Below are 24,424 nucleotides of genomic sequence, written 5' to 3' on the forward strand. Positions count from 1 at the left end.
GAAGATGTCCGGATTTCAACTCCCAGAATTCCCCAGCCAGCATTCGCTGGCTGGGGAATTCTGGGAGTTGAAGTCCGGACATCTTCAAGTTGCCAAGGTTGAGAAACACTGATCTAGATGACGGAGAATCTCCCTAGACATTCTGGTCAATTTATTTTCCGGAGCACCCGAGGGCAGGACAAGAAGCAATGGGTGGAAACTAATCAAGGAGAGAAGCAACTCTGGAACTAAGGAAGAATTTCCTGATAGTGAGAACAATTAATCAGTGGAACAACGTTGCCTCCAGAAGTTGTGAATGCTTCAACACCGGATGTTTTTAAGAAGAGATTGGACAACCATTTGTCTGGAATGGTACAGGGTCTCCTGCTTGAGCAAAGAGTTGGACTAGAAGACCTCCAAGGTCCCTTCCAGCTCTATTCTGATTGACCTCCATACTTTCACTCGCATCTTAAACCTGAAGACTTGCAACACTATCTCCCAGGAAAATCTTAATTTTAAAAAGCACTTGGAAAGCAATAGCAATAGCTAGACTTATATACCGCTTCATAGGGCTTTCAGCCCTCTCTAAGCGGTTTTACAGAGTCAGCATATCGTCCCCCACAATCTGGGTCCTCATTTTACCCACCTCGGAAGGATGGAAGGCTGAGTCAACCTTGAGCCTAGTGGGATTTGAACAGCCGAACTGCTGAACTGCAGTCAGCTGAAGTAGCCTGCAGTGCTGCATTTAACCACTGCGCCACCTCGGCTCCTCAATACCTATGAAATGCCTTTTTTAAAAAAAACGAAACCCTAAGATGCCAACAGCGGTTAAAATCTGCTAGGGCATCTAGAGAGAAGTAAAACTACAACACGCACTCAAGCACGCAAACACACGTTTTCCAAAGAGAAAAAAAAAAAATCTCCCAGGAAAAACAAAAGCGTTAAATCCTGCTCTATTTCCGTACTTCAATTTGAAGCAGATATTGAAAATGCTGTGAGGGTTTTGAAAGCAGCGGAGACTTTCCTTTGCTGTGGCTAAAAACGGTCGCAAATTCTGGGCTGCAGACAGGGATAGTTTTCACTTACCTTCCCTACCGGTTCGCAAATGTATGCGCCTGGCCCACGCATACCCCTGGCCTTCCACACATGTGCTTCTCTCATGCGTGTGCCGTCCCCACATGCGTCCGGTCACCAAAATGTGCCTAAATAGGATGACATAAGAACCGAGGCGGGTGGACAGGCCCACCTGTGGTTTCCGCTACCGGCTGAACGCCACCTCTGGCTACGAAATCTCTCCCAGGATTACCGTATTTTTCGGAGTATAAGACGCACCTTTTCCCCTAAAAAAAAGGGCTGAAAATCCTGGTGCATCTTATACACGGAATACAGCATTTTTTGGCCTCCTGAAACTCCGCCCCCTTCACCAAAATGGTAGTGCAGAGCCTTTAGGCTTATAGGAGGCCATTTTTTGCCCCCTCCAGCCCCCAGGAGCCTAAAGGCTATGTATCCCCTTTTTTTTGGACAAAAAACAGGGCATTTTTTGCTCATTTTTGCCCCTCCTGCCCCCCAGAGCACTCTATAAGCCTCCTAAAGGCTATTCATGCCCTTTTTTGGACAAAAAATGGGCCCGTTTTTGTGAAAAATGGGCCGTTTTGCAGAGGTCTGCAGAGTGCAAACACTTTTTAAATTTGCCTCTTCAAAATCTTGGTGCTTCTTATACTTGAAAAATAGGGCAGTTTGTTGTACGCAAGAGACCAGCCGAGGAGCAAAATTCATAAAAAGCAAACTTGTGCCCTTCCCATCCGTGCCGTTTCAAACTCCGGAAAGCTCATGAGAGTTTACACGGTTTACTGTATGAAACACCTTTAAAATATGTTTATTGGGGGGGTGGGGGGAAGAAAGGGGGAGACCATGAATTAAAAGACGATGCCAAGAAAAACGTCTCGTGTTTTGTTTTGTTTCTGTGAAATTTCCTCCAAATCTGTCCACTCTGCTAAATAATATTCCGGATCTTGTCAAACAGTTGCTTTTCTTTCTTTCTTTTTCTTTCTTTCTTTTTCTTTTCTCCAGGAAGGCAATTTACTAAAATCAACTAAGGTTAAGTTAGCCTACAAGTTCACAAAAATGCAACAGTTAAAGATAATTGGTTTCTTCGTTTCCCCTTTAAAATGGCAATGTTAAATTGTCGTCTAAGTTGTGAACATTTAAATAGAATATATATCTCCTATGAAAAAAAAAAGTTGGGAGCACAAGTGTTTCTGTCCTCGCGCCCCACTCCTTTTGTTTTTCCCCCCCTCCTGCCCGCCCACCCCCTTTTCCCTTCCAAAGTTTATTTTTTGGGCCCTGGCCAAATTGGAATGCTTTTGTTACGTACAACCATAACGACTTTGTGCGCCCCCCTCAGGAAATATAGAGTCAAAAATATACAATTCTCTCCTTTTTTTTACTACAAGCTCTGCATCTGGACGATTGTTCTTTTTGTTTTGTCAGGATTATGGAACTGGAGGAGGAGGAGGAGGTGAGGGAAAGCGATGGGTCAAAAGAAAAATAGTTGTAGGGAAAAAAAGCGAAGAAAATCTAGTCGCTCGGGTTGGAGGGGGGGGGGAGAGGAGACAGGGAGAGGCTCCAAAAAAAAAAAAAAAGGGGGGAGGTACCCCAAAATTGCAGGGCTGGTGAAATTTTCAACTGCTTAAAAATTGATACTGTAGTGGAGTTTCCTAGGAAAAATAAAACACCTTTTTTTTTTTAATAACTGGCCCGCTGGTATGAGCTACCATGGAATAAATTAGCACAAAAAACGGGAGTTCTTATAACTGTTCGCTGTTACAGACGTAATCCACAAGGTCAGTCACCCGCAATAGTTCGTCCTCGTCTTCCTCTGGTCCGCCGGCCTCCAGGCCGCCCCCCGTCCCGTTGGGTGCCAAAGTGGCATTGGCTGTGCTGTCCTTGGTCGAGGGGGCTTTCTCGGCGGGCTTACCAATCAAGTTCTCGATGGCTTTCCCGGGGCTCTGTCCGTTGGTGGAGGGCAAATCCACCAAGCTGTAGTCCAAGGGGCTTTCCACCTTACTCACATTGTCAAAGTCATCTTCCTCGTCGCTTTCTATCCGGTAGCTGGGTTTCTTGACGGGGTCCTGCGGGGCGGGAGGGGACAAGGGTTTCTCGGCGGGTGGTGATGACGACGGCGGCAGCTTGCCGGCGTCGGGGATGTTGTCTTCCTCGTCCGTTTCGATGCGGTTCACGCGCTTGCGAACGGGACGGCCTCCTTCATCCTCCGGGTCGTCCTCGCCTTCCGAGAACTCGTCGGTGGTGTGGCTCCGTTTGCGGACCGACCGTTTTGACAACCTGGCCGGCTGGTCGTCCTCCGAATGTTTAGACAGGTAGCTCTCTGCAAGAAGGATCAGACTTAAAAGAGCGAAATGTGGAAAGGTTTCACAGAGAAGGGGAGTGGGTGGGGGAATTACAGGTTGTCCTCAACGTACGACCACAACGGAGCCCAACATTTGCATTGCTGAGCAAGACAGTTGTTAAGTGAGCCTGGCCTCAGCTTTCTTGCCACAGCTGTTAAGCAAATCACTGAGGTATAACAATAGCACTTAGACTTATATACCGCTTCACAGTGCTTTTACAACCCTCTCTAAGCAGTTTACATACAGAGTCATCCTCTTGCCCCCATCAATCTGGGTCCTCATTTTACCCATCTCGGAAGGATGGAAGGATGGGTCAACCTTGAGCTAGTCAGAATGAACTCCTGGATTCTAACCACTGTGCCACCATACCTCGCTCCCTCCCTTCCCTCCTTCCTTCCCTTTTTCCTTCCTTCCTTCCTTCCTTCCCTCCCTCCTTCCTTCCTTCTTTTGACATATATCACTCCACACTGCTTTCTAGCCCTAAGTGGTTTACAGAGTCAGCCTCTTGCCCCCAACAATCTGGGTCCTCATTTTACCCACCTCGGAAGGATGGAGGCTGTCAACCTTGAGCCGGTCAGGATCGAACTCCTGGCAGTAGGCAGAGTCAGCCTGCAATAGTCATTCAAACCACTATGCCACCATAGCTCCTTCCTTCCTTCCCTCCATCCCAAGAGCACTTAGACTTATATGCTGCTTCACAGTCCTTTCCAACCCTCTCTACACAGTTTACAGCCTCTTGTCCTCAACAGTCTGGGTCCTCATTTTACCCACCTCGGAAGGATGGAAGGCTGAGTCAACTTTGAGCTGGTCAGAATCGAACTGCTGGCAGTGACCAGTGAGTTAGCCTGCAGTACTGCATTCTAACCACTGCGCCACCATGCTATCATGGTTGTTAAGTGAAACTGGCTTACGCATTGACTTTGCTTGTCAGAAGGTCGCAAAAGGGGACGCCACAACTGTCATAAATATGAACTCACGGCTAAGCATCCAAATGTAAATCATGTGACCGCGGGGGATGCTGCAATGGTCGTTAAGTGTGAAAAACAGTCATAAGTCGCTTTTTTCACTGTCACTATGCTGCAACAGTCGTGAGAACTGGTCATAAAGCCCGGGTTCATTCCATGCTGCTGTTGTGTTCAAATAGTCACTAAACGAATGGCCGTAAGTCGAGAACTACCTGTATTGTATGAAATTGTCTGAGTGACCTTGGGCTACTTCTCAATCTAAATGACCATGCGGGGTTATGATGATAAAACAAGAAAAAGAATGAATCCTTTGAACATCTGGAAAAAATATCATAAATAAATACAAATTTCACACTAAAAATTGAATTAGTTACCTTAGGAAATAGATCAGCAAGGCTGTTTTGGGCTTATCTGGACCCACATTCCCCCCAACCTGTGTTCCGTAGTGAGGAGAGTCCTCCATGATTGTAATGGCTTTTAAATGTTGACGGATAATAATAATAATATATCTATATAAAAAAAGGCCATATGTATGTATGTTCCAGCATAACTCTGGAGCGCCTTGAACAATTTCAACCAAACTTGGTACACAGATGACTTACCTTCTGGAAACAAATACCTGGGGGAAGGGGGGAGACAACCCTGGTGTGTGTCTGTGTTCCACCATAACTCTGGAATGCCTGGCCCGTTAAGGAGAGCAAGTGTGGTGTCCTAGAGTGTTGTTCGTGATATCATGGGAGGGAGAAGGGAGAGCCTGGGCCATTAAGAAGAACGATGCGGTGTCCTAGAGCGGCAATTGTTTGTGATGTCAGTTCCTTTCCAGCTTCCTTTGGAAAGCCAGCCATGATGGACCAATGGGGAAGCGCTGGATGGATTTGGGGCAAAGTGCCAAGATCGTAGACAGGGCAGGAAAGAGGAGCGCATGGGAGTGGGGAAGGGAGAGGGCAGGGATGATGGGCATAGGAAGAGGGGGAAGAAAGGCCCCTCTCAATGGCTTCCTGTCAGACAAACGCTTCGACATCTATAAATACCCGGGCAACGCCAGGTTATCAGCTAGTAGGAAATAAATAAGTGCGTGTCCTACCTTCACTGTCTGAACTAGAAAGCCTCCGCTTGTGTATTCTCCTCATCTCTTTCCCGTATCGGAAGCTTTTTTGAGACCCCTCGCTTTCCGAATCTTCCTTGTAGTTCACTTGCCGCTTCTGATTCCGCCGAGATCTTCGTCGTCTCGTTTCCAAATAATCTTCATCGCTGTATTCGGAAGAAGCGTCATTTTCTGCACGAGGCCACAAGCCAGGAGTTGAGAAAGGAAGGAAAAATGTCTACATCAGTTGATCGAGGGTTGTGTTTGCCAATCTCAGCCGTATTGAGAGGTGTGGACTTCAACTCCCAGAATTCCCTTGTTAGCAAGTCTACTGCTGAGACTTCTGGGAGTTGAAGTCCACACACTGTCATGGTTGAGAAACACTGAACCACCATAACATTTTCTTACCCAAAGAACTGTATGTGACCCTCATTTCCCACAATTCCCTTGTCTATTGCTGAGAATTCTGGGAGTTGAAGTCCACACATCTTACCATCATCATGTTGGAAAAACACCGATCAAGCAAACTGAATACCTGTAACTTTACAGATATGATTGTCATCCTGGCCATTTCACCCACTCTGAGGTAAAACTTGGTTTGAAAGAACCAGTTTGGTCTAGTGGTGAAGGTACCAGGCTTGAAACCAGGAGACAGTGAGTTCTAGTCTCGCCTCAGCATGAAAGCCTGCAGGTGACTTTGGGCCAATCACCAGGAGACGGTGAGTTCTAGTCCTGCTTAGGCATGAAAGCCAGCTGGGTGACTTTGGGCCAATCGCCAGGAGACAGTGAGTTCTAGTCCCGCCTTAGGCCTGAAAGCCAGCTGGGTGACTTTGGGCCAATCGCCAGGAGATGGTGAGTTCTAGTCCCGCCTTAGGCCTGAAAGCCAGCTGGGTGACTTTGGGCCAATCACCAGGAGACGGTGAGTTCTAGTTCCGCCCTAGGCCTGAAAGCCAGCTGGGTGACTTTGGGCCAATCACCAGGAGACGGTGAGTTCTAGTCCCATCTTAGGCCTGAAAGCCAGCTGAGTGACTTTGGGCCAATCACCAGGAGACGGTGAGTTCTAGTCCTGCCCTAGGCCTGAAAGCCAGCTGAGTGACTTTGGGCCAATCACCAGGAGACAGTGAGTTCTAGTCCCACCTTAGGCATGAAAGCCAGCTGGATGACTTTGGGCCAATCACCAGGAAACAGTGAGTTCTAGTCCCGCCTTAGGCATGAAAGCCAGCTGGGTGACTTTGGGCCAATCACCAGGAGACGGTGAGTTCTAGTCCCGCCTTAGGCATGAAAGCCACCTGGGTGACTTTGGGCCAATCACCAGGAGACTGAGAGTTCTAGTCCCGCCCTTGGCATGAAAGCCAGCTGGGTGACTTTGGGCCAATCACCAGGAGACAGGGAGTTCTAGTCCCGCCTTAGGCCTGAAAGCCAGCTGGGTGACTTTGGGCCAATCACCAGGAGACAGGGAGTTCTAGTCCCGCCTTAGGCCTGAAAGCCAGCTGGGTGACTTTGGGCCAATCACCAGGAGACGGTGAGTTCTAGTCCCGCCTTAGGCCTGAAAGCCAGCTGGGTGACTTTGGGCCAATCACCAGGAGACAGGGAGTTCCAGTCCCGCCTTAGGCCTGAAAGCCAGCTGGGTGACTTTGGGCCAATCACCAGGAGACAGGGAGTTCTAGTCCCGCCTTAGGCCTGAAAGCCAGCTGGGTGACTTTGGGCCAATCACCAGGAGACGGTGAGTTCTAGTCCCGCCTTAGGCCTGAAAGCCAGCTGGGTGACTTTGGGCCAATCACCAGGAGACTGAGAGTTCTAGTCCCGCCTTAGGCCTGAAAGCCAGCTGGGTGACTTTGGGCCAATCACCAGGAAACAGTGAGTTCTAGTCCCGCCTTAGGCATGAAAGCCAGCTGGGTGACTTTGGGCCAATCGCCAGGAGATGGTGAGTTCTAGTCCCGCCTTAGGCCTGAAAGCCAGCTGGGTGACTTTGGGCCAATCACCAGGAGACGGTGAGTTCTAGTCCTGCTTAGGCCTGAAAGCCAGCTGGGTGACTTTGGGCCAATCACCAGGAGACTGAGAGTTCTAGTCCCGGCTTAGGCCTGAAAGCCGGCTGGGTGACTTTGGACCAGCTCCTCCCTCTCAGCCCAACCCACCTCACAGGATTGTTGTGGCGGGAAAAATGGGAGAAGGAAGATAGGCTATATACTAAATTGCCTGACCACAAAACAGGACCATTCCAAATATTTCAGTCCATTTCCAGGCCGGAGCCTATTAGGTGGAACGAGCACGGAGGCATCTATGCAACATGTTTCAGAACAGCTCAATCTTTGTTTTTCCTGTCTGAAAACGCACGAATTCAACAGGGCTGGCTGGGGAATTCTGGGAGTTGGGAGTCCACGTGTCTTGAAGCTGCCAAAGTTGGACACCCATCATCTTCTTTCTTTTAACAACCCCCATAATCCCTTGCAGGGTGGAGTCTGGGCAACTGGAGCCGAGTGCTGACTGGCCGGATGCCCTTCCTGTCACCAATACGGAGTTATATTCAGCAGATATAATTATAACATGCCCAGAGAGAGAAATATCTGCCTCTACCTAGGATTGAACTCTCAGCCTCCTGATTGTGAGGCGAGAGCGCCGCCTCTAGGCCACCGCACCACTCTTAAGGTTGGACACCCATGCTGTACAGAAAGCCAAAATACTATCTCTTCAACTGTAAGAAGATGGTGGATCCTTTGGGAAAACACATATTGGTCAGAACCACTCGATATTTGGACAGCTGTCACTGTCAGGCCTGCAGCCATCTTTTCTTTTGGGGTCTTTGGCCTGCCACACTGTCTTATCTTGTGGGTAAACGGGAGGGGGGATTGTACGGAGTTAGATGATATGTAGCCATAACAACATTCTTTCTAGAAAGCCAAGGTCATCCTTTGTCTCTGCATCTGACTGGAATTGGATGGGATGGGTGGAACTGGATTACTGTAACGCGCTCTACATGGGGCTGCCCTTGAAGAGTGTTCGAAGACTTCAGCTTGTCCAGAATGCAGCCGCGCGAGCGATTGTGGGTGCACCCCGGTACACTCACATCACACCTATCCTCCGCGAGCTGCACTGGCTGCCCATTGGTCACCGGACACGCTTCAAGGTGCTAGTCGTCACTTATAAAGCCCTTCATGGTATCGGACCTGGGTACTTGAGAGACCGCCTCCTGCCAATTACCTCCCTAAGACCTATTAGATCCCACAGACTAGGCCTCCTCCGGATTCCATCTGCTGGTCAATGTCGGCTGGCGACTCCCCGGGGGAGGGCCTTCTCTGTAGCTGCTCCAGCCCTATGGAACGATCTCCCCGTTAAGATCCGGACCCTTACCACCCTCCCGGCCTTCCGCAAAGCAGCTAAGACCTGGCTGTTCTGGCAGGCCTGGGGCTGAATTTTCCAGCCCCATCCGAGGTTACGACTGTTGCTCTATTTTAAATTGTTTGTCTTTTATTTTTATTTTGTACCCCCCTCCCCTCCAGATTGTTAGCCACCCAGAGTCTCTCGGGAATAGGGCGGCATACGAATTAAATAAAACCGCAAACCTCAAACTGCCAGCATGGCAGTTGGAGATTGGACCATGTGATGGACTTGGGGGTGTGGAGGCAAGATCCTGAACTTTCAACTGGGTGGGGGAAAACCGGGAAGCTTTCACAGATTTGGGTTTTCCCAGATGTGCCAACATGTCTCTCTTCATAAATTGGAACTTTTGAGCAATCCTTTGCCTCGGACTCTGATTTACTTTTGGATGCTATTTGGAACCCTTGACAGTCATGACTTACCGGAGTCGCCACTTATGTTATCCTCAGAGTCTTCGTCTTCATCATCTTCCGAGTACCTTTTTCTGACCGTTTTCCTCTGGAGACGTCTGCTTTGCCTCATTGGCCGAGGATGGTGCCGTCTCGGCCGACGCCTGGAGAACCCCACGTCGCTGTCGTCGTTTGACGGCTGATCCTCTTCACTTTCGTCTACGTTTTCATCCGATATCACAAACTCATCCTGAGATCTGATGGGGACAGGGATCAACGGGGGAGGGGATTTAAAATGAAGGTATTTTGACTGAAAAATAAACTTTGGTGATGAAGGAGTTGGATTTTGAGTAGGAAAAAGCCCGGGGCTTTGGGGGTTTCCTCCTTTGAGGGCAATGACTCACTCACTGAATTAATCGTTTCAAATAATAACACGTCTTTTCACTAACAGGAACTTGGACCCTATTAAACAAAAAAAAGAAAAAAAACCTTACCTGTGGCTTCTAAAGTGACTGACAAGAAAGTGCAGGTAGTCCTTGACTAACAACAGTTCATTTAGTGATGTTTTTCACACTTACGACTGTTGCAACATCCCCACGGTCATGTGATTTACATTTGGATGCTTGGGAAAGAAAGAAAGAAAGAAAGAAAGAAAGAAAGAAAGAAAGAAAGAAAGAAAGAAAGAAAGAAAGAAAGAAAGGAAGGAAGGAAGGAGGAAAGACAGAAAGAAAGAGGAAGGGAGGGAGGAAGAAAAAAAGAAAGAAGAAATAAATAGGAAGGGAAGGAGGAAGGAGGGAGAAAGAAAGAAAGAAAGAGAAAGGGAAGGAGAGAGGGAGGGAGAGAGAAAGGAGGGAGAGAGAGAGAAAGAAAGGAAGGAAGAAGAAAAGAAGGAGAGAGACAGAAAGAAAGAGGAAGGGAAGGAGGCAGGGAGGAAGAAAGAAAGAAATAGGAAGGGAAGGAGGGAGAAAGAAAGAAAGGAGGAAAGAAAGAAAGAGAAAGGGAAGGAGGGAGGGAGAAAGAAGGAGGGAGAGAGAGAGAAAGAAAGGAAGGAAGGAAGAAGAAAGGAAGGAGAGAAAGACAGAAAGAAAGAGGAAGGGAAAGAGGCAGGGAGGAAGAAAGAAAGAAAGAAATAGGAAAGGAAGGAGGAAGGAGGGAGAAAGAAAGGAGGAAAGAAAGAAAGAGAAAGGGAAGGAGGGAGGGAGAGAGAAAGAAGGAGGGAGGGAGAGAAAGAAAGGAAGGAAGAAGAAAGGAAGGAGAGAAAGACAGAAAGAAAGAGGAAGGGAAGGAGGCAGGGAGGAAGAAAGAAAGAAATAGGAAAGGAAGGAGGAAAGGAGTGAGAAAGAAAGAAAGAAAAAGAAAGAGGGAGGAAGGGAGGGAGGAAGTATAAGAGATTATAAAATGCCTCACCCTTCACTGATTCTGAATTCATCCTCACTCTCTTCTTCATCCAGGTTGCTGTCACTATCCAGGTCATTCAGTCGCCGCCGTTTCTTGCGTCGGAGGGCAGCGGCTCTGGGGGGCCGTTTGCTTTCCTTCCTTTCTTCCTCCAGAATGGTGGAGATATCCTTGCCTCGATGCCCCGTGATGTTAGAGATGTCCTTCCCTCTCCCTACACCTAGGTTGGGGGGGGGGGGAGGGAGTGTCAAGAGGATGGCAACAATGAACCACCGTAGGCCTTCTTACACCCTACGCTTCTCTTCCATGATCTCCCTTCCATATGGAAGGGAAGGCTGAGTCAAATTTGAGCTGGTCAGGATCGAACTCTTGGCTGTGGGGCAGAGTTAGCCTGAAATACTGCGTTCTAACCGCTGCACCCCCATGGCTCCTCCCTCCCTCCCTCCCTCGCAATAGCACTTAGACTTATATGTCACTTCACAGTGCCTTAAGGCCCCCTCTAAGCTGTCTACAGAGTCAGCCTTTTGCCCCCCAACAATCTGTGTCCTCATTTTACCCACCTTGGAAGGATGGAAGGAATCCTTGAGCCGGTCAGGGTCATACTGCTGGCAGTGAGCAGTGAGTTAGCCTGCCGTACTGCATTCCAACCACTGTGCCACCATGGCTTCCCCCAAGGGGATAGCCCCCCCCCCCCGCAAAGCTCACCTCCTCCATCAGCCTCCTTGATGTCATCTTCTATGGCTTCATCGATGGCCTCATCAAACTCATCAAACCTGCAGAAATGGGAATTCAGAACGATGAGGACGACGGCGACTATGCGTCAACCGATAGCAACTTGGTTTAGCAGTCGCACAGGATCTCCTTTATGAAACCAGGATATCGCTCGCGTTTACTTATTTGATTTCTATCCTGTCTTTAGTTCGTGCAACTCAGGATGATGTATCCTAGGTGGGTCACGAAATGTCTGCAAGCTCAGAGATCACCAAGGACTCCCACTGAGTTACAAATGTTCTCTTTTATTAGTAACTAGCTGACAACCCGATACGTCTTTATCCCAATCCTGTATTAGAGGGAGCCCCCTTGTGGAGTACTGGGAAGCCGTTACCATGGCAACTCCACTGGGCTGCACAGTAGAAGCCATTTTAAGGCACAACAGGCTGTATCTTAACAGAGCTTGAATACAAAATGCACACTATCGCTGTCAAAAGTACAGTGACGACACTATAGATATAATTCAGTCCTTTTTATTTCAGCGGGCCAGGCGTTCCAGAGTTATGCTGGAACACACACACACGGGGACGCACGCGGACATACTCTAAGGGCTGTTAGGGGTGTCTTACCCCCCACAGTATTTTTTGTTTTCAAGAGAGTAAGTCATCTGTGTACCAAGTTTGGTTGAAATTGCTCGAGGCGCACAGGCGCATATAGATTTACCTGTAGCTGATACACTTCCGCTGTCTGGTAGACCTCCTTTCGAGCAGCTTCGTCTTTGATTTTTTGGACTCTTTCTTCTTTTCATCGACAGGCTCTGGAATTTCCGGCTCCTATTGAAAAACACGAACGCCTTTCAGATACACGACATCCGTTGCAGCCAAGGTCACAACTTCCTTCTACTCTGCAGCCATTTATGCTCCGCCTCAATCCTGCCTTGTGTTAATGGGAATACCAGGGAGTCCTCGCTTTACAACCACAACTATTGCTAAGTGGGATGGTTGTTAAGTGAGTCGAGCCCCATTTTACGACTTTTCTGGTCACATTTCTTACGTGAATCGCTGCAACTGTTTTAAGTTAGTAGTAACCCGGTTGTTAAGTGAATCTGGCTTCCCAATTGACTTTGCTTGTCGGAAGGTCGCAAAAGGGGATCCCATCTCCCCCACCCCAAACCCAAATAGCACAAACCAAATATTTCAGAAGAAAAAAATAAATAAAAAACAAGGAGGCAAATACCTACAACTAATACCAACGTTGCCAATTCTGCTTTTTCCCGGATAGAATTTTTTTATGCTTTTCAGCAGTATAGGTCGTAAACTCAATAAGAAATCAGGAGATATGTTTCACTTACCTGCGGAGGAATGATGTTCTCGATGCTAATGCCCACGTAGACGAGGCGTTCCTTCCTTGGAGAGAAAAAAAAACATATTAAAGAAATGCTATTATTGTCCAGGTGAGATTTAGCATGGTCAAATATGGAAAAGCAATATTCTGCAGTTCTTTGGAGCAGTAACAAAATATATTTCTCTCTGGGCACAATGAGAATATATCTGCTGGGGAAAAAAACTCGGCATTGGCAATAGGAAGGGCATCCGGCCAATAAATAGTCAGATCCATTCAGTTACAATACAATACAATACAATACAATACAATACAATACAATACAATAGCAGAGTTGAAAGGGACCTTGGAGGTCTTCTAGTCCAACCCCCTGCCTAGGCAGGAAAAACTATACCGTTTCAGACAAATGGCTATCCAACATCTTCTTAAAGACTTCCAGTGTTGGAGCATTCACAACTTCTGGAGGCAAGTTGTTCCATTGATTGATTGTCAGGAACTGTCAGGAAATTCCTCCTCAGTTCTAAGTTGCTTCTCTCCTTGATTAGTTTCCACCCATTGCTTCTTGTCCTACCCTCAGGTGCCTTGGAGAATAGTTTGACTCCCTCTTCTTTCAGATATTGGAAGACTGCTATCATGTCTCCCCTAGTCCTTCTTTCTATTAAACTAGACATACTCAGTTCCTGCAACCGTTCTTCATATGTTTTAGCCTCCAGTCCTTTAATCCTCTTTGTTGCTCTTCTCTGCACTCTTTCTAGAGTCTCCACATCTTTTCTACATCGTGGCGACCAAAACTGAATGCCGTATTCCAAGTGTGGCCTTACCAAGGCCTTATAAAGTGGTATTAACTGTAGTAAGTATGAGTCAATTGACCCACATCCGAATATAAATCACATGACCACAGAGATGCTACAACGGTTGTAAGTTTGAAAAATGGTCATGTCATTTTTTTCAGTGCCGTTGTAACTTTGAATGGTCCCTAAACGAACTGTTGTAAGTTGAGGACTACCTGTATAAGGTTTCTTGCTTAGGCAGGGGGTTGGACTAGAGGACCTCCAAGGTCCCTTCCAACTCTGTATTCTGTACATAGCAGTGTTAAAAGCAGAGTAGAGCGAACATGGACACCCTTTTCAGCCACGCTCAGGTGTAAAGGAGAAAAAGGCTTCAGGTGAGGTTAATTTAACAGGCCAGAAGCAGGTAAAGAATAGAGGAAGTGGATTAATAGAAGATCCAACTGTTGACACGGTTTCCTTAGAGGAAAAGGAGGTCAATCTGTCCTGCTCATAAATGGACCGTGAATTTAAAAAAAGCTTGTTTGCAAGTAGATTTTTCACCTCTGCAAATCTCCAAAAGTTATCCATTGACCAATCCGGAAGCGTCAAACAAACCGAAGGGCATATCTTGCTTTTTGGCTCAGCACGTAAGCATTTCCTAATGATTGGGACTTATGTCAGGGAAGCAGGGTGGATAAAAATGAAGGGTTTATGTATGTATGTATGTATGTATGTATGTATGTATGTATGTATGTATGTATGTATATATATATGTATGTATGTATGTATGTATATATAAATCAGATTTTTAAAAAACTTAAATTGGGTTTTTTTCATTTAAATCAGATTTTTAAATTTTTTTAATCACATTTATTTTAATAAAATGCTTTTGGAATAAAAAAAATTATCTGAAAATCGTTTTCTATTTAAGATGCATTCATAATTCAGTTTATTCAGCATGAAATGGAGCTTGGAGATATAGCATGAGGCTGTGTATTCTGCAATAATTGCATATTTGGTCAACTCATTCAATGAATCCAAGCACTGCAAGCTGAGATGACATGGACTGCATTGATGCATCCACACAATTTCACGGTAACCATGAAGTGCAGATACAAATGAACGGAGTTGGAAGGGACCTTGGAGGCCTTCTAGTCCAACCCCCTGCCTAGGCAGGAAGCCCTATACCGTTTCAGACAAATGGCTATCCAACATCTTCTTAAAGACTTCCAGTATTGGGGCATTCACAACTTCTGGAGGCAGTTCTAAGTTGCTTCTCTGTTTGATTAGTTTCCACCCATTGCTTCTTGTCCTGCCTTCAGGTACTTTGGAGAATAGCTTGACTCCCTCTTCTTTGTGGCAACCCCTGAGATATTGGAACACTGCTATCATGTCTCCCCTAGTCCTTCTTTTCATTAGATTAGACATACCCAGTTCCTGCAACCCTTCCTCATATGTTTTAGCCTCCAGTCCCCTAATCATCTTTGTTGCTCTTCTCTGCACCCTTTTCAGAGTCTCCACATCTTTTCTACATCGTGGTGACCAAACCTGGATGCAGTATTCTAAGTGTGGCCTTACCAAGGCATTATAAAGTGGTATTAACCCTTCACGTGATCTTGATTCTATCCCTCTGTTGATGCAGCCTAGAACTATGTTGGCTTTTTTGGCAGCTGCTGCACACGGCTGGCTCCTATTTAAATGGTTGTCCACTAGGACTCCAAGATCCCTCTCACAGTTACTACTATTGAGCAAGCTACCACCTATAATGTACCTGTGCATTTGGTTTTCCTTGCCTAAATGTAGAACCTTTTACTCTCTTCACCATTGAATTTCATTTTGTTAGCTAGTGCCCAATGTTCAAGTTTGTCAAGATCCTTCTGTACCCGAACTCCACCCCGCGAGGGATTATGGGGGTCATTAAAAGATGATACAATTAATATTATGATACCTCCGTTCTGCACGCTCCTTCTTTTTCAAGACCACGTCCAGGTCCTGCAGCTGTTCCTCTAACTTCTCGCAGAGCAATTTCTGTGGGATCAAAGCAAAACAATGCGACGGCATTAGCGTAATTCAAAAATATCTTTATGTAGTCAGTTTCTTAGTGGGCCCATTCCCAAACACTGTTCCACGTAACAGCTACTAATGATAGTCCTCGATCTACAACCATTTGTTTAGTGACAGTTTGAAGTTACAGTGGCATTGAAAAAAGTTGACTTATGACAGTTTTTCACACTTACGACCATTGCAGCATCCCCCAGGGTCACATGATCAAAGTTCAGACGCTTGGCAATTGACTCCTACTTACGACGGTCACAGTGTTCTAGGGTCACGTGTTATCCTTTTGCAACCTTCAGACAAGTAAGGTCAGTGGGGAAGCCGGAGTCACGTAACAACCGTGTGACGAATTGTACTGTATCAGCTGTAATATCTGGATAAGAGCCAAGGTGGCGCAGTGGTTAAAATGCAGCACTGCAGGCTACTGCTAGATCAGCAGGTCAGCGGTTCAAATCTCACCGGCTCAGGGTTGACTCAGCCTTCCATCCTTCCGAGGTGGGTAAAATGAGGACCCAGATTGTTGGGGGCAATATGCTGACTCTCTGTAAACCGCTTAGAGAGGCCTGAAAGGCCTATGAAGCGGTATATAAGTCTACTGCTATTGCTATTGCTATAATTTGAGAACCGCAGCAAGAAAGGTCATAAAATGGGGCAAAAGCTAACTGAACAACTGCCTCACTTAGGGACAGAAAACCTGGGCTCCACTGTGACTGTAAGTCGAGGACTGCTTGTATTAAAAATTGCCAATAGTTTGAAGTGAGGCCAAATGGATATGTTGTGGCTTGCCAGGGGACAACGGAGCTGGTGGCAGAGTTGGACAGTGAGGAGATTGGGGAGGAAGATGGGCCAGTCCTGGAGTCTGGGGAAGGCTCTGACGAGGGCTCTGCGTTGAAGGCAGAGAGGGGGGTAGGGCTGTCTGACAGTTATTAGCTGCCTTCAGAGTCGGACATCAATGGGGCAGAAGAACAGTTGGAGCCTGTTCCCAGTGGGCGCATGCGCAGATCTGCAAGAGGGAACAGCTAAGGAACAAGGGTTGACTCAGGAGTAAAGGCACAGGTAGACGGTGAATGGCCCCTCCCGTAGGGAATGAAGAGGAGCGAAAGGGGAGTGGAGTTTGCAGGAGGCAATCAGTTAAATTCATGAGGGTGAAGATCTGTTCCTGAATTCTTGCCAAGTAATTGCTGCTACAGCTTGGCATTTAGAAGATATCGGCCTGGCAGCTTTCCAAGCCTGATAAAGGTCTGTAGTTGTGAAATCGCGTGAAAGACTGTTTGCCGGGACTTTGCTGGAGAGGAATTTCCTTTAACCGAAATAAAAGGGGTTTTATCAGGATGAGGAGTCGGCTTCGTGCTTTTGGGAAGCCTAGGTTAGAACAGGACGAACCATCCCATCACTTCTAAAAGGAAAAGGAGTAGGATAAGGAAAATAAATCCAAACGAAAACTCACGTGTTGACAAGGGGGGCAGAACCACTCGCCATCTGGAATGATCATCAGCGGAGGCCGGAGACACGCCGTGTGGTAGCCGCTGTCGCAGGAATCGCACAAAAGAATCTGGGGAAGAAATCAAACCGTCAGCCTGACCTCTGGTTCCAACATGGATTTTTCTGTCTTTTTAAAAAATAAATAAATAAATAAATAAATAAATAAATAAATAAATAAATAAATAAATAAATAAATAAATCCAAAAACGCATCTTGTTCTCTTAGGTTTCAAAACCAGATCCCGTGATAAAATCCTGATGTTCCTTTGGCTCACAAAAAAGGCAGTGTGACAATGCAGATAAGTCCACAAATTAGGACAAGGCAGCACTAAACTTTTGTCATTAAGTGAGATGTTTGTTCAGGAAGTTTTGCCCCATTTTACGAACATTCCTTGCCACCGTTTAAGGGAATCACGGCAAAACGGGGCCTCGTTTTGGCCGAGAGGGTTCGGCAGGCTGTCCAGGCTGAAAACGGGGCATGGGGGGAGGGGGTGTTCACACCCGCTTCCCCGTGCCATTTTGCCCAGTCGGGTGCTGCAGGAGGCATCTGTCCCGTCTCTCCCTCCTGCTCCCTCCCCGGAGAACAACAATGCTGCTCCGGCCCTTGAATAAATCCATGTTGACCCCCCTGATCTAGGCAGTATATGGGCCACTCTGGAATTGATTGGTTGGTTTGATTTCTCTAATGACCCCCTTGCCACAAATGACAGATGCTTCTGTCCCACCCAGCATGATCAAACTAATTCCGATGCCGGCTGGGGAATTCTGGGAGTTGAAGTCCACAAGTCTTAAAAGATTGGATGCTCCTGGACGAAAGCATAGCATGGGCCTACTGCCAATTACCTCCACTAGACCGATACGATCGCATAGATTAGGCCTCCTCCGAATTCCATCATCCAGCCAGTGTAAACTGGCAACTACCCGGAGGAGAGCCTTCTTGGTGGCTGCTCCGACCCTCTGGAACGAACTCCCCGTGGAGATCCGGACCCTCACCACCCTCCAGGCCTTCCGCATAGCCCTTAAAACCTGGCTATTCCGACAGGGCTGGAGTTAAGATTCTAACCCCACTCGTATTGTGTGACTGTTGTGTTTTCTTTTTAATATGTTGTATTGTCTTCATGTCAGAAAATTGTTTGTCCTTCCCCCCCCCTTTTTTTTGAACTGTGAGCCGCCCTGAGTCCCCCCAGGGAAAAGGGCGGCATACAAATAAAGGGAAAATGAAAAAATGAAATGAAAAAAATAGCAAACCAGCAATAACACCACACTGTATTTCTCTGGAGGCCTTTGTGAATCTGATTTTCTAACTTTGATCGAAGAACCTACCAGCTCTGGGTGGTTAGGAAGGCCACACTTCTTGCACGGTTCGTCATCGTCCGCAGGAGCTGGTTCTTCCTCCTCCTCTTCCTCCTCCTCCTCTTCCTCCTCCTTCTCTTCCTCGGAGTCACCTTCACGCTCAGAACCTTCGCTGTCGTCGTTGCTCGAGTACCTCCATCGGCCACGCGTTCGGGTGCCGGCCCATCGGACTTTACTTCTCCGGGAAGCCTGGGGATTCAGCAATAAGAAAAAAAATCCCTCAGCTCTTAAGACATTCCGTATGTCCATGAATGACAGCCGCGGCAACGGCTACAGATGTTTTCCAGGTCATGGAGCACATACCCCTCCTTTGCAGCTGTCTGAAAATCTCAGGGGGTCATAAGCACACTCTTTAACATCTCAAAGGAAAAGCAAAAAAGCCAGCATGCGCCATAAATCAAGGTGTAAGTAAAATCACAACGGCTCAGTGGGCTGTGCGACAACACAAACAAGAAAATTGCTCTGTCTAGCTAAACCAAGGTGGCGCAGTGGTTAAATGCAGCACTGCAGGCTACTGCTAGATCAGCAGGTCAGCGGTTCAAATCTCACCGGCTCAGAGTTGACTCAGCCTTCCATCCTTCCGAGGTGGGTAAAATGAGGACCCAGATTGTTGGGGGCAATATGCTGACTCTCTGTAAACCGCTTAGAGAGGCCTGAAAGGCCTATGAAGCAGTATATAAGTCTACTGCTATTGCTATTGCTATTGCTAAACCTAGTTAAATTTAGTGACAATAGGTAATAAAAATTGATAATGATAGTAATGTATACAATGTGTAGTGTTATGATAAGCAATAATTGGATATGAATATTGAATGATACCCGAGAAGGGAAGGCTAGAAATCCTTTTGGACTATATATAAAGGTATAATAATAATAATAATAACAATAAAAAAGAACTAAATTAGACAGAGTTAAGTTTTGATTATTAGGGGGGGAAATGTTATGATATGGGATATAGTCAAAGAAAGAAAGGATAATGATAATAATTTATATATATATGTATGGGTATAATATAAGGGAACTGGATGTAAATTGTAAACAGGGATTTGGAACGGAGGATTAGAAAATTTTGTTATTAAATATTATGGATGTTCAGCTAGAATAGGATATGAGGATTTAGTGTTAATGGAGGATTTTATAAATAAGTCAATGAAATGCCAGTATGTGGTTATGTATTAAATCTTGGTATATTTTATGATGAAGGACGTTTAAACAATCATAGTCAAATAAAACTGGAGGTATGATGATGGTAATATAATAAACATCTGAGTTAAGATACTAGAGTTAATATGAATTATATTTGATGACGGTGGAAGAGATGCACAAAAGCCTTTTGTAACCAACTGATACACTTTCTACAGTATGTAAAGGAGGATTTGTATGTTTGTTTTGAAAATAAAAATATATTTTTTTTAAAAAAAGAAAACTCCTCTGTCTCCTAGTGCTACGTGAAGCTGCATGATTGGTCTTTTTAATGTATTGAGTTATTTCTACTATATCCTGCCTTTATTATTATTATTATCATCATCAATAACTTAAGGTGGTGACCATACTGAAGACTCCTTCCTCTTCCTATTTTCCTGACAACAACAACAACAACAACCCTGTGAGGTAAGTTGGACTAAGACTGGCCCAAAGTCACCAGTCAGCTTTCATACCTAAAACGGGATTAGAAGTCACAGCCTACCGGTGATTGGCCAAGAGTCACCCAGTTTGCTGTCAGTCGGGTCTAGAACTTACTGTCTCCTGGTGATTGGCCCAAAGTCTCCCACCTGGCTTTTATGCCTAAGGCCCCCTCTCTGCCTCCAACATAGAGCCTGCCCCTGGCCTCCACAATGCAACGGTCACTGCCTTATGGACGTTGACATTTAAGAAGATTAAGTCCAAGTTAAGTCCAACATAGAGCCCTCATCAGAGCTTTCCCCAGACTCCAGGACTGGCCCATATTCCTCCCCAACCTCCTCACTGTCTGACTCTGCTGCCAGCTCCACTGGCGGGCCACAATAGTCAGAACATCCCAAAAGGGGATCACCTGACCTTGGGACACAGCAACGGTCATAAATACGAACCAGTTGCCAGGTGTCTGAATTTTGCTCATGTGCCAAGGGAATGCTGTAACTGTTGTAACTGTGAAAAATGGTTGTAAGTGACTTTTTTTTGGTGCCGTTGTTAACTTTGAATGGCCACTAAGCAAAATGTTGGAGGTCGAGGACTACCCACATTGCTAACAGAGAAAACCCATTTACCGTATTTTTCAGAGTATAAGATGCATCTTAGTTTTTGGGGAGGAAAATAATAATAAGAAAAATCTGCCTCTGCCTCCTGGCATCCATGGTATTCATCCGGCTAGCGTCCTGTCAGTGTGTGAGAGAGTTGAGGGCTGTTTGGAAACAATTGTGTGAGTAACAAGGAGACAGCAAGGAGCCTGAGCGTGGCTTCTTCTGTACTAAAGCTGCCTGCTGTGCTGATATCTGATACTAAAACTGAAAGTAAGACTTCTCTCCTCTGCTGAACTACCACGTTGGAAAACCTGCTTTTGGTATTGCATATTTTACTTCATGTGTTATGTTAGATATAAAGAGAAGTTATTGAATCCTGCTGAATCAGTGACTTGTGTGTGCTTTCTGAATGTGATTGCTGCTGCAAACTCTGACACCTCCTTGCAGCCGTGACCCGTCAAAATCGCACTTGACTAAACCGCGCCCGATTAAACTGAGTCGCTGACGTCATCAACAGGGCGACAACAGCCAGCGCGGAGAAAGAAGGGCGCTTTAAATAGTGCTTTGAAAGCAAGCCGATTCAACTTAAGGTAAGGGTTAGGTTTAGGTTTAGGTTTAGGTTTAGGGTTAGGGTTAGGTTTAGGGTTAGGTTTAGGATTAGGTTTAGGGGGGTTAGGTTTAGGGGTTAATTTTAGGTTTAGGGTTTACAGTGTGCTTCTGTCTCCGCGCTGTTGTCGCCCTGTTGATGACGTCAGCGACGCGGTTTAGTCGGGCGCGGTTTTGTGGTGGAACCCCTTGCAGCAAATAGCAAACCCCCAGGTCACTATTTTACTGCAGCCTGATTCAGCATGAACAGCTGATTGGCGGGTGAATCAGCCTCCCGGAATACCCCCAATCAGCTGTTCCGGGCTGCAGGGATTGCCAGAAACCATCGCCTCCTCCATGCCTCGTGTTTTCGGCTACATTCCGTATTTTGGGGTGGGGAGTGCGTCTTATACTCCGAAAAATACAGTAAAACAATTACCCTGATATGCATAGTTTAGAATGAGGGCCTGCTTTCCTCTCCAGGTTTTTAACCGCCATCCCCAAAACGGCCGCAATCCCTTCTGAAATTTCACCTTGTGGGCTTTAGAGTTCGTCTCCTTCTCTTGCTTTTTCGAGTCTTCTTTCTTCTCCTGCTTTTGCACGGAGGCCACTTTTTCGTCCTCTTCCTCGCTTCGTTTCTTCTCGGATTTCTGATCGCGAGTCTCTACGACCTTGGGAGTCGGTTTCGATATCCGGGGGGACCGTCTTAAAATGCGTCCAACGCTGACCACCTCCTCTTCCTTCCCGGCGGCCGCGTTCAAAGGCTTGGCCGGGAGCGGGTCGTTTTTTTTCCGGCTGGAGATTCGGATCGTTAGCTTAATCCCGTCTTTCTGCCTCTCAGAGGTTAATTCCCTGTTCTCGGTGAGAGAACTTTCTTCTTCGGAAATCAGCTTGTATTTACACTTGGTTTTTACAGATTCTTTCTTCGTCTCGGATGGAAGTTCCTTGACGGAGGTTGGAAGGGCATCCGTGGTCGGCCGCTCTCCTTCTTGAGATTCGGAGTCCTTGGGCGTTTCCGCCGCCTGCTCCTGACTCGCTTGCCTTTGATCGGCGAAAGCGATTTGGGAATCGGAGTCTTCTTTTTCCACCACGGGTTTCTTAAACGAAAGGACTGAAACAGAAGATGGAGTGGCATCCGAACTGGCCAAGGTTGCTGTTTTCTTGTCCGAAGGACCAGTTTTTTTCAAATCGTCGGCGTCGGTAACCAGAACCGACTCTTTAGGAGAGGGTAGCTTGGTGGGCTTTTCCAAGCTGTCTTTGGAAAGTATCACACTGTCCTTTACTCTAAGAGAGTCTTCAATCTTGGGAGGATCTCCCGCCTTGGAAAGATTCTCGGCCACCCCGTCCGACTTCTTCGCCTCCAGCTGTTTTTCGCTCCCTTTGGGGCCCGTCTCCTCCCTTAAAGGCACGATCACTCCCACGGCCTCCTTCGTGGGATGCAAAATGCATCTCTCGACATCGCTGGTCCTGACGATGGTGCTGATACCCTCTTGGACCCGTTCCTCTCCGAGCCCGTTTTTCTCCTTCGGCAGAACGGCAGCCTCTTCCTTCAGGCAAGGCGAACGCTCCAATCGGTTATTCGCCACGAGTTTCTCGCAACCCAATTCCCCGTTGACCAGGAACTTCCCGTCGGTGATGGTGGGGACCCTCTTAAAGGTCTCCTCCTCGGGTTTGCCTCCGTCCTCTTTCGAAACGTCTTTTGTCGGCGTGATGCATTTCCGCAAGGGCGCTTTCAGCGGGCTGTCGAAATCATCCGTCAGCTTGATTTCTCGTTTTTTCAGGGGGATCTTGGCCTGCTGGTCGTTCTTAAGTTTCTCGTTCTCCTCCGCTGTTCTCTCCGTCACGTCTTGCGGGGTTTTGACGCTGACGCAGAACTCGATCCTCTCGGGTTCGAGGGCTGTTCTCTCCGCGTTGCTGTTCACCTCTCGGGAGTCTTTTGGCTCCGGCTTCTTCTCCTTCGCTTCCGCTTTAGCCGGCTTCACGTTCTCTTTGAAAGAGTCGTTTTCGTCTTTGGTAGCTTGCACTTCCCCGCGGTTCTCCGGAGGCTTTTCGAGTTTTACAATAACGGGGAGCTTTATGATGTCTCTCTCTTCCACTTTCTCTACTTTGATCTTCTTTTCCTCTGCCGGGGCAGCAGGAGGTGGAAGGTTTTCACAGGGCTGTGGCGGTCCCTCTGTTGGCTCCTTTTTTTCTTCCTTCACCTTCAATTCGCCTTCTGCTTATAATAAAAAAAAGAGACAGAATAAATTTAGAACAAGGATCAACATTAATTATATCCAGCTCAGATCACAGACATGCATGCTACCAGGGTGGTGCAGTGATTTGGACAATATTCAGAAACAATACTTAGAATGTGTACAGGGCTTCAGCCACGACATCCATCTGCATCTCGTTAAAGCTGCTACTTTTCCCAGGGAGGCAAGGCTGTCCCCTGCAGCTATGATATGATTTTGGAAAAAGATGCGTCTGCTTTAAGAAGTTCCAAATAAGTGCTACACCTATGCCCCCATATATAATCCAGGGGAAAATGCAGCTGTTTTAAAAAGCAGCACATAGGTGCTGCATCTGTGTCCCCATATGATATCAAATAATCCAGGGGAAAGACACAGCTGCTTTAAAGAATTGCAGATAGCGGTACATCTGTGTCCCCTTATATCATATAATTGAAGGAAAAGACACAGCTGCTTTAAAGAGTCACGGATAGATGCTATATTTGTGTCCCATATTTTTCAAAGCTCCTTTTGGGAAGTGAATTCAAATGACAACAAGATTATGACTTAGAATAGCAAATCATATCCATACAAATGTCATCGCTTCCCCTATGAGAATCCTAGGAATGATATTTTGATATGTTATGCTTTTTCTTCTACACATTTCGTCGTTGATCCCACCTCATCTTCCTCCAAGCTGCACACTCCATTCTGAGGTTCTACAAGAAGGAAAAATTCTGGGATCTCAACTCCGCACATTGTAAAGTTAGCAAAATTGAAAAACACAGCTCTAGGCAACAGAAGTAAAAAGATTAGCCGGGCAATTTTTGTGTACGTCTATCGTAAAGGGTAAGGGATATGATGGCTCAGTGGCTAAGACACTGAGCTTGTCAATCAGAAAGATTGGCAGTTCGGCAGTTCTTATCCCTAGCACCGCGTAAGGAAGTGAGTTCCCATGACTTCTCCCAGCTTCTGCCAACCTAGCAGTTCGAAAGCACGTAAAAAATGCAAGTAGAAAAATAGGAACCACCTTTGGTGGGAAGGGGACAGCGTTCCTTGCGTCTTGGGTATTGAGTCATGCCAGCCACATGACCACAGAGACGTT

The 24,424-nt window shown here is 46.6% G+C and overlaps 1 protein-coding gene across 2 annotated transcripts in view; it reads right to left on the minus strand.

Annotated features, from left to right (window-relative positions):
- Positions 1 to 1,825: 1,825 nt before the first annotated feature.
- Positions 1,826 to 24,424, minus strand: part of RSF1 (remodeling and spacing factor 1) — a 61,372-nt gene continuing 38,773 nt past the window's right edge. The window contains exons 6-16 of one of the 2 annotated variants that reach the window (XM_087720999.1): positions 21,643 to 23,324; positions 18,276 to 18,494; positions 16,919 to 17,023; positions 15,365 to 15,444; positions 12,657 to 12,711; positions 12,029 to 12,138; positions 11,300 to 11,367; positions 10,607 to 10,814; positions 9,233 to 9,456; positions 5,436 to 5,627; positions 1,826 to 3,364 (exon numbers count right to left, since the gene is read on the minus strand). In XM_087720999.1, coding sequence (XP_087577125.1) covers positions 2,787 to 3,364; positions 5,436 to 5,627; positions 9,233 to 9,456; positions 10,607 to 10,814; positions 11,300 to 11,367; positions 12,029 to 12,138; positions 12,657 to 12,711; positions 15,365 to 15,444; positions 16,919 to 17,023; positions 18,276 to 18,494; positions 21,643 to 23,324 — 3,521 coding nt within the window. In that variant the 3' untranslated portion in view covers positions 1,826 to 2,786. Of the gene's footprint in view, positions 3,365 to 5,435; positions 5,628 to 9,232; positions 9,457 to 10,606; positions 10,815 to 11,299; positions 11,368 to 12,028; positions 12,139 to 12,656; positions 12,712 to 15,364; positions 15,445 to 16,918; positions 17,024 to 18,275; positions 18,495 to 21,642; positions 23,328 to 24,424 lie in introns of both variants that reach the window. The other variant, XM_087720998.1, reaches the window with a different exon arrangement.

The sequence above is a fragment of the Thamnophis sirtalis genome, unplaced genomic scaffold, assembly GCF_051295495.1.
Source record: "Thamnophis sirtalis isolate CommonGarterSnake01/CBP01778 unplaced genomic scaffold, rThaSir2_p1.2 scaffold_8, whole genome shotgun sequence".
Classification (NCBI taxonomy): domain Eukaryota; kingdom Metazoa; phylum Chordata; class Lepidosauria; order Squamata; family Natricidae; genus Thamnophis; species Thamnophis sirtalis.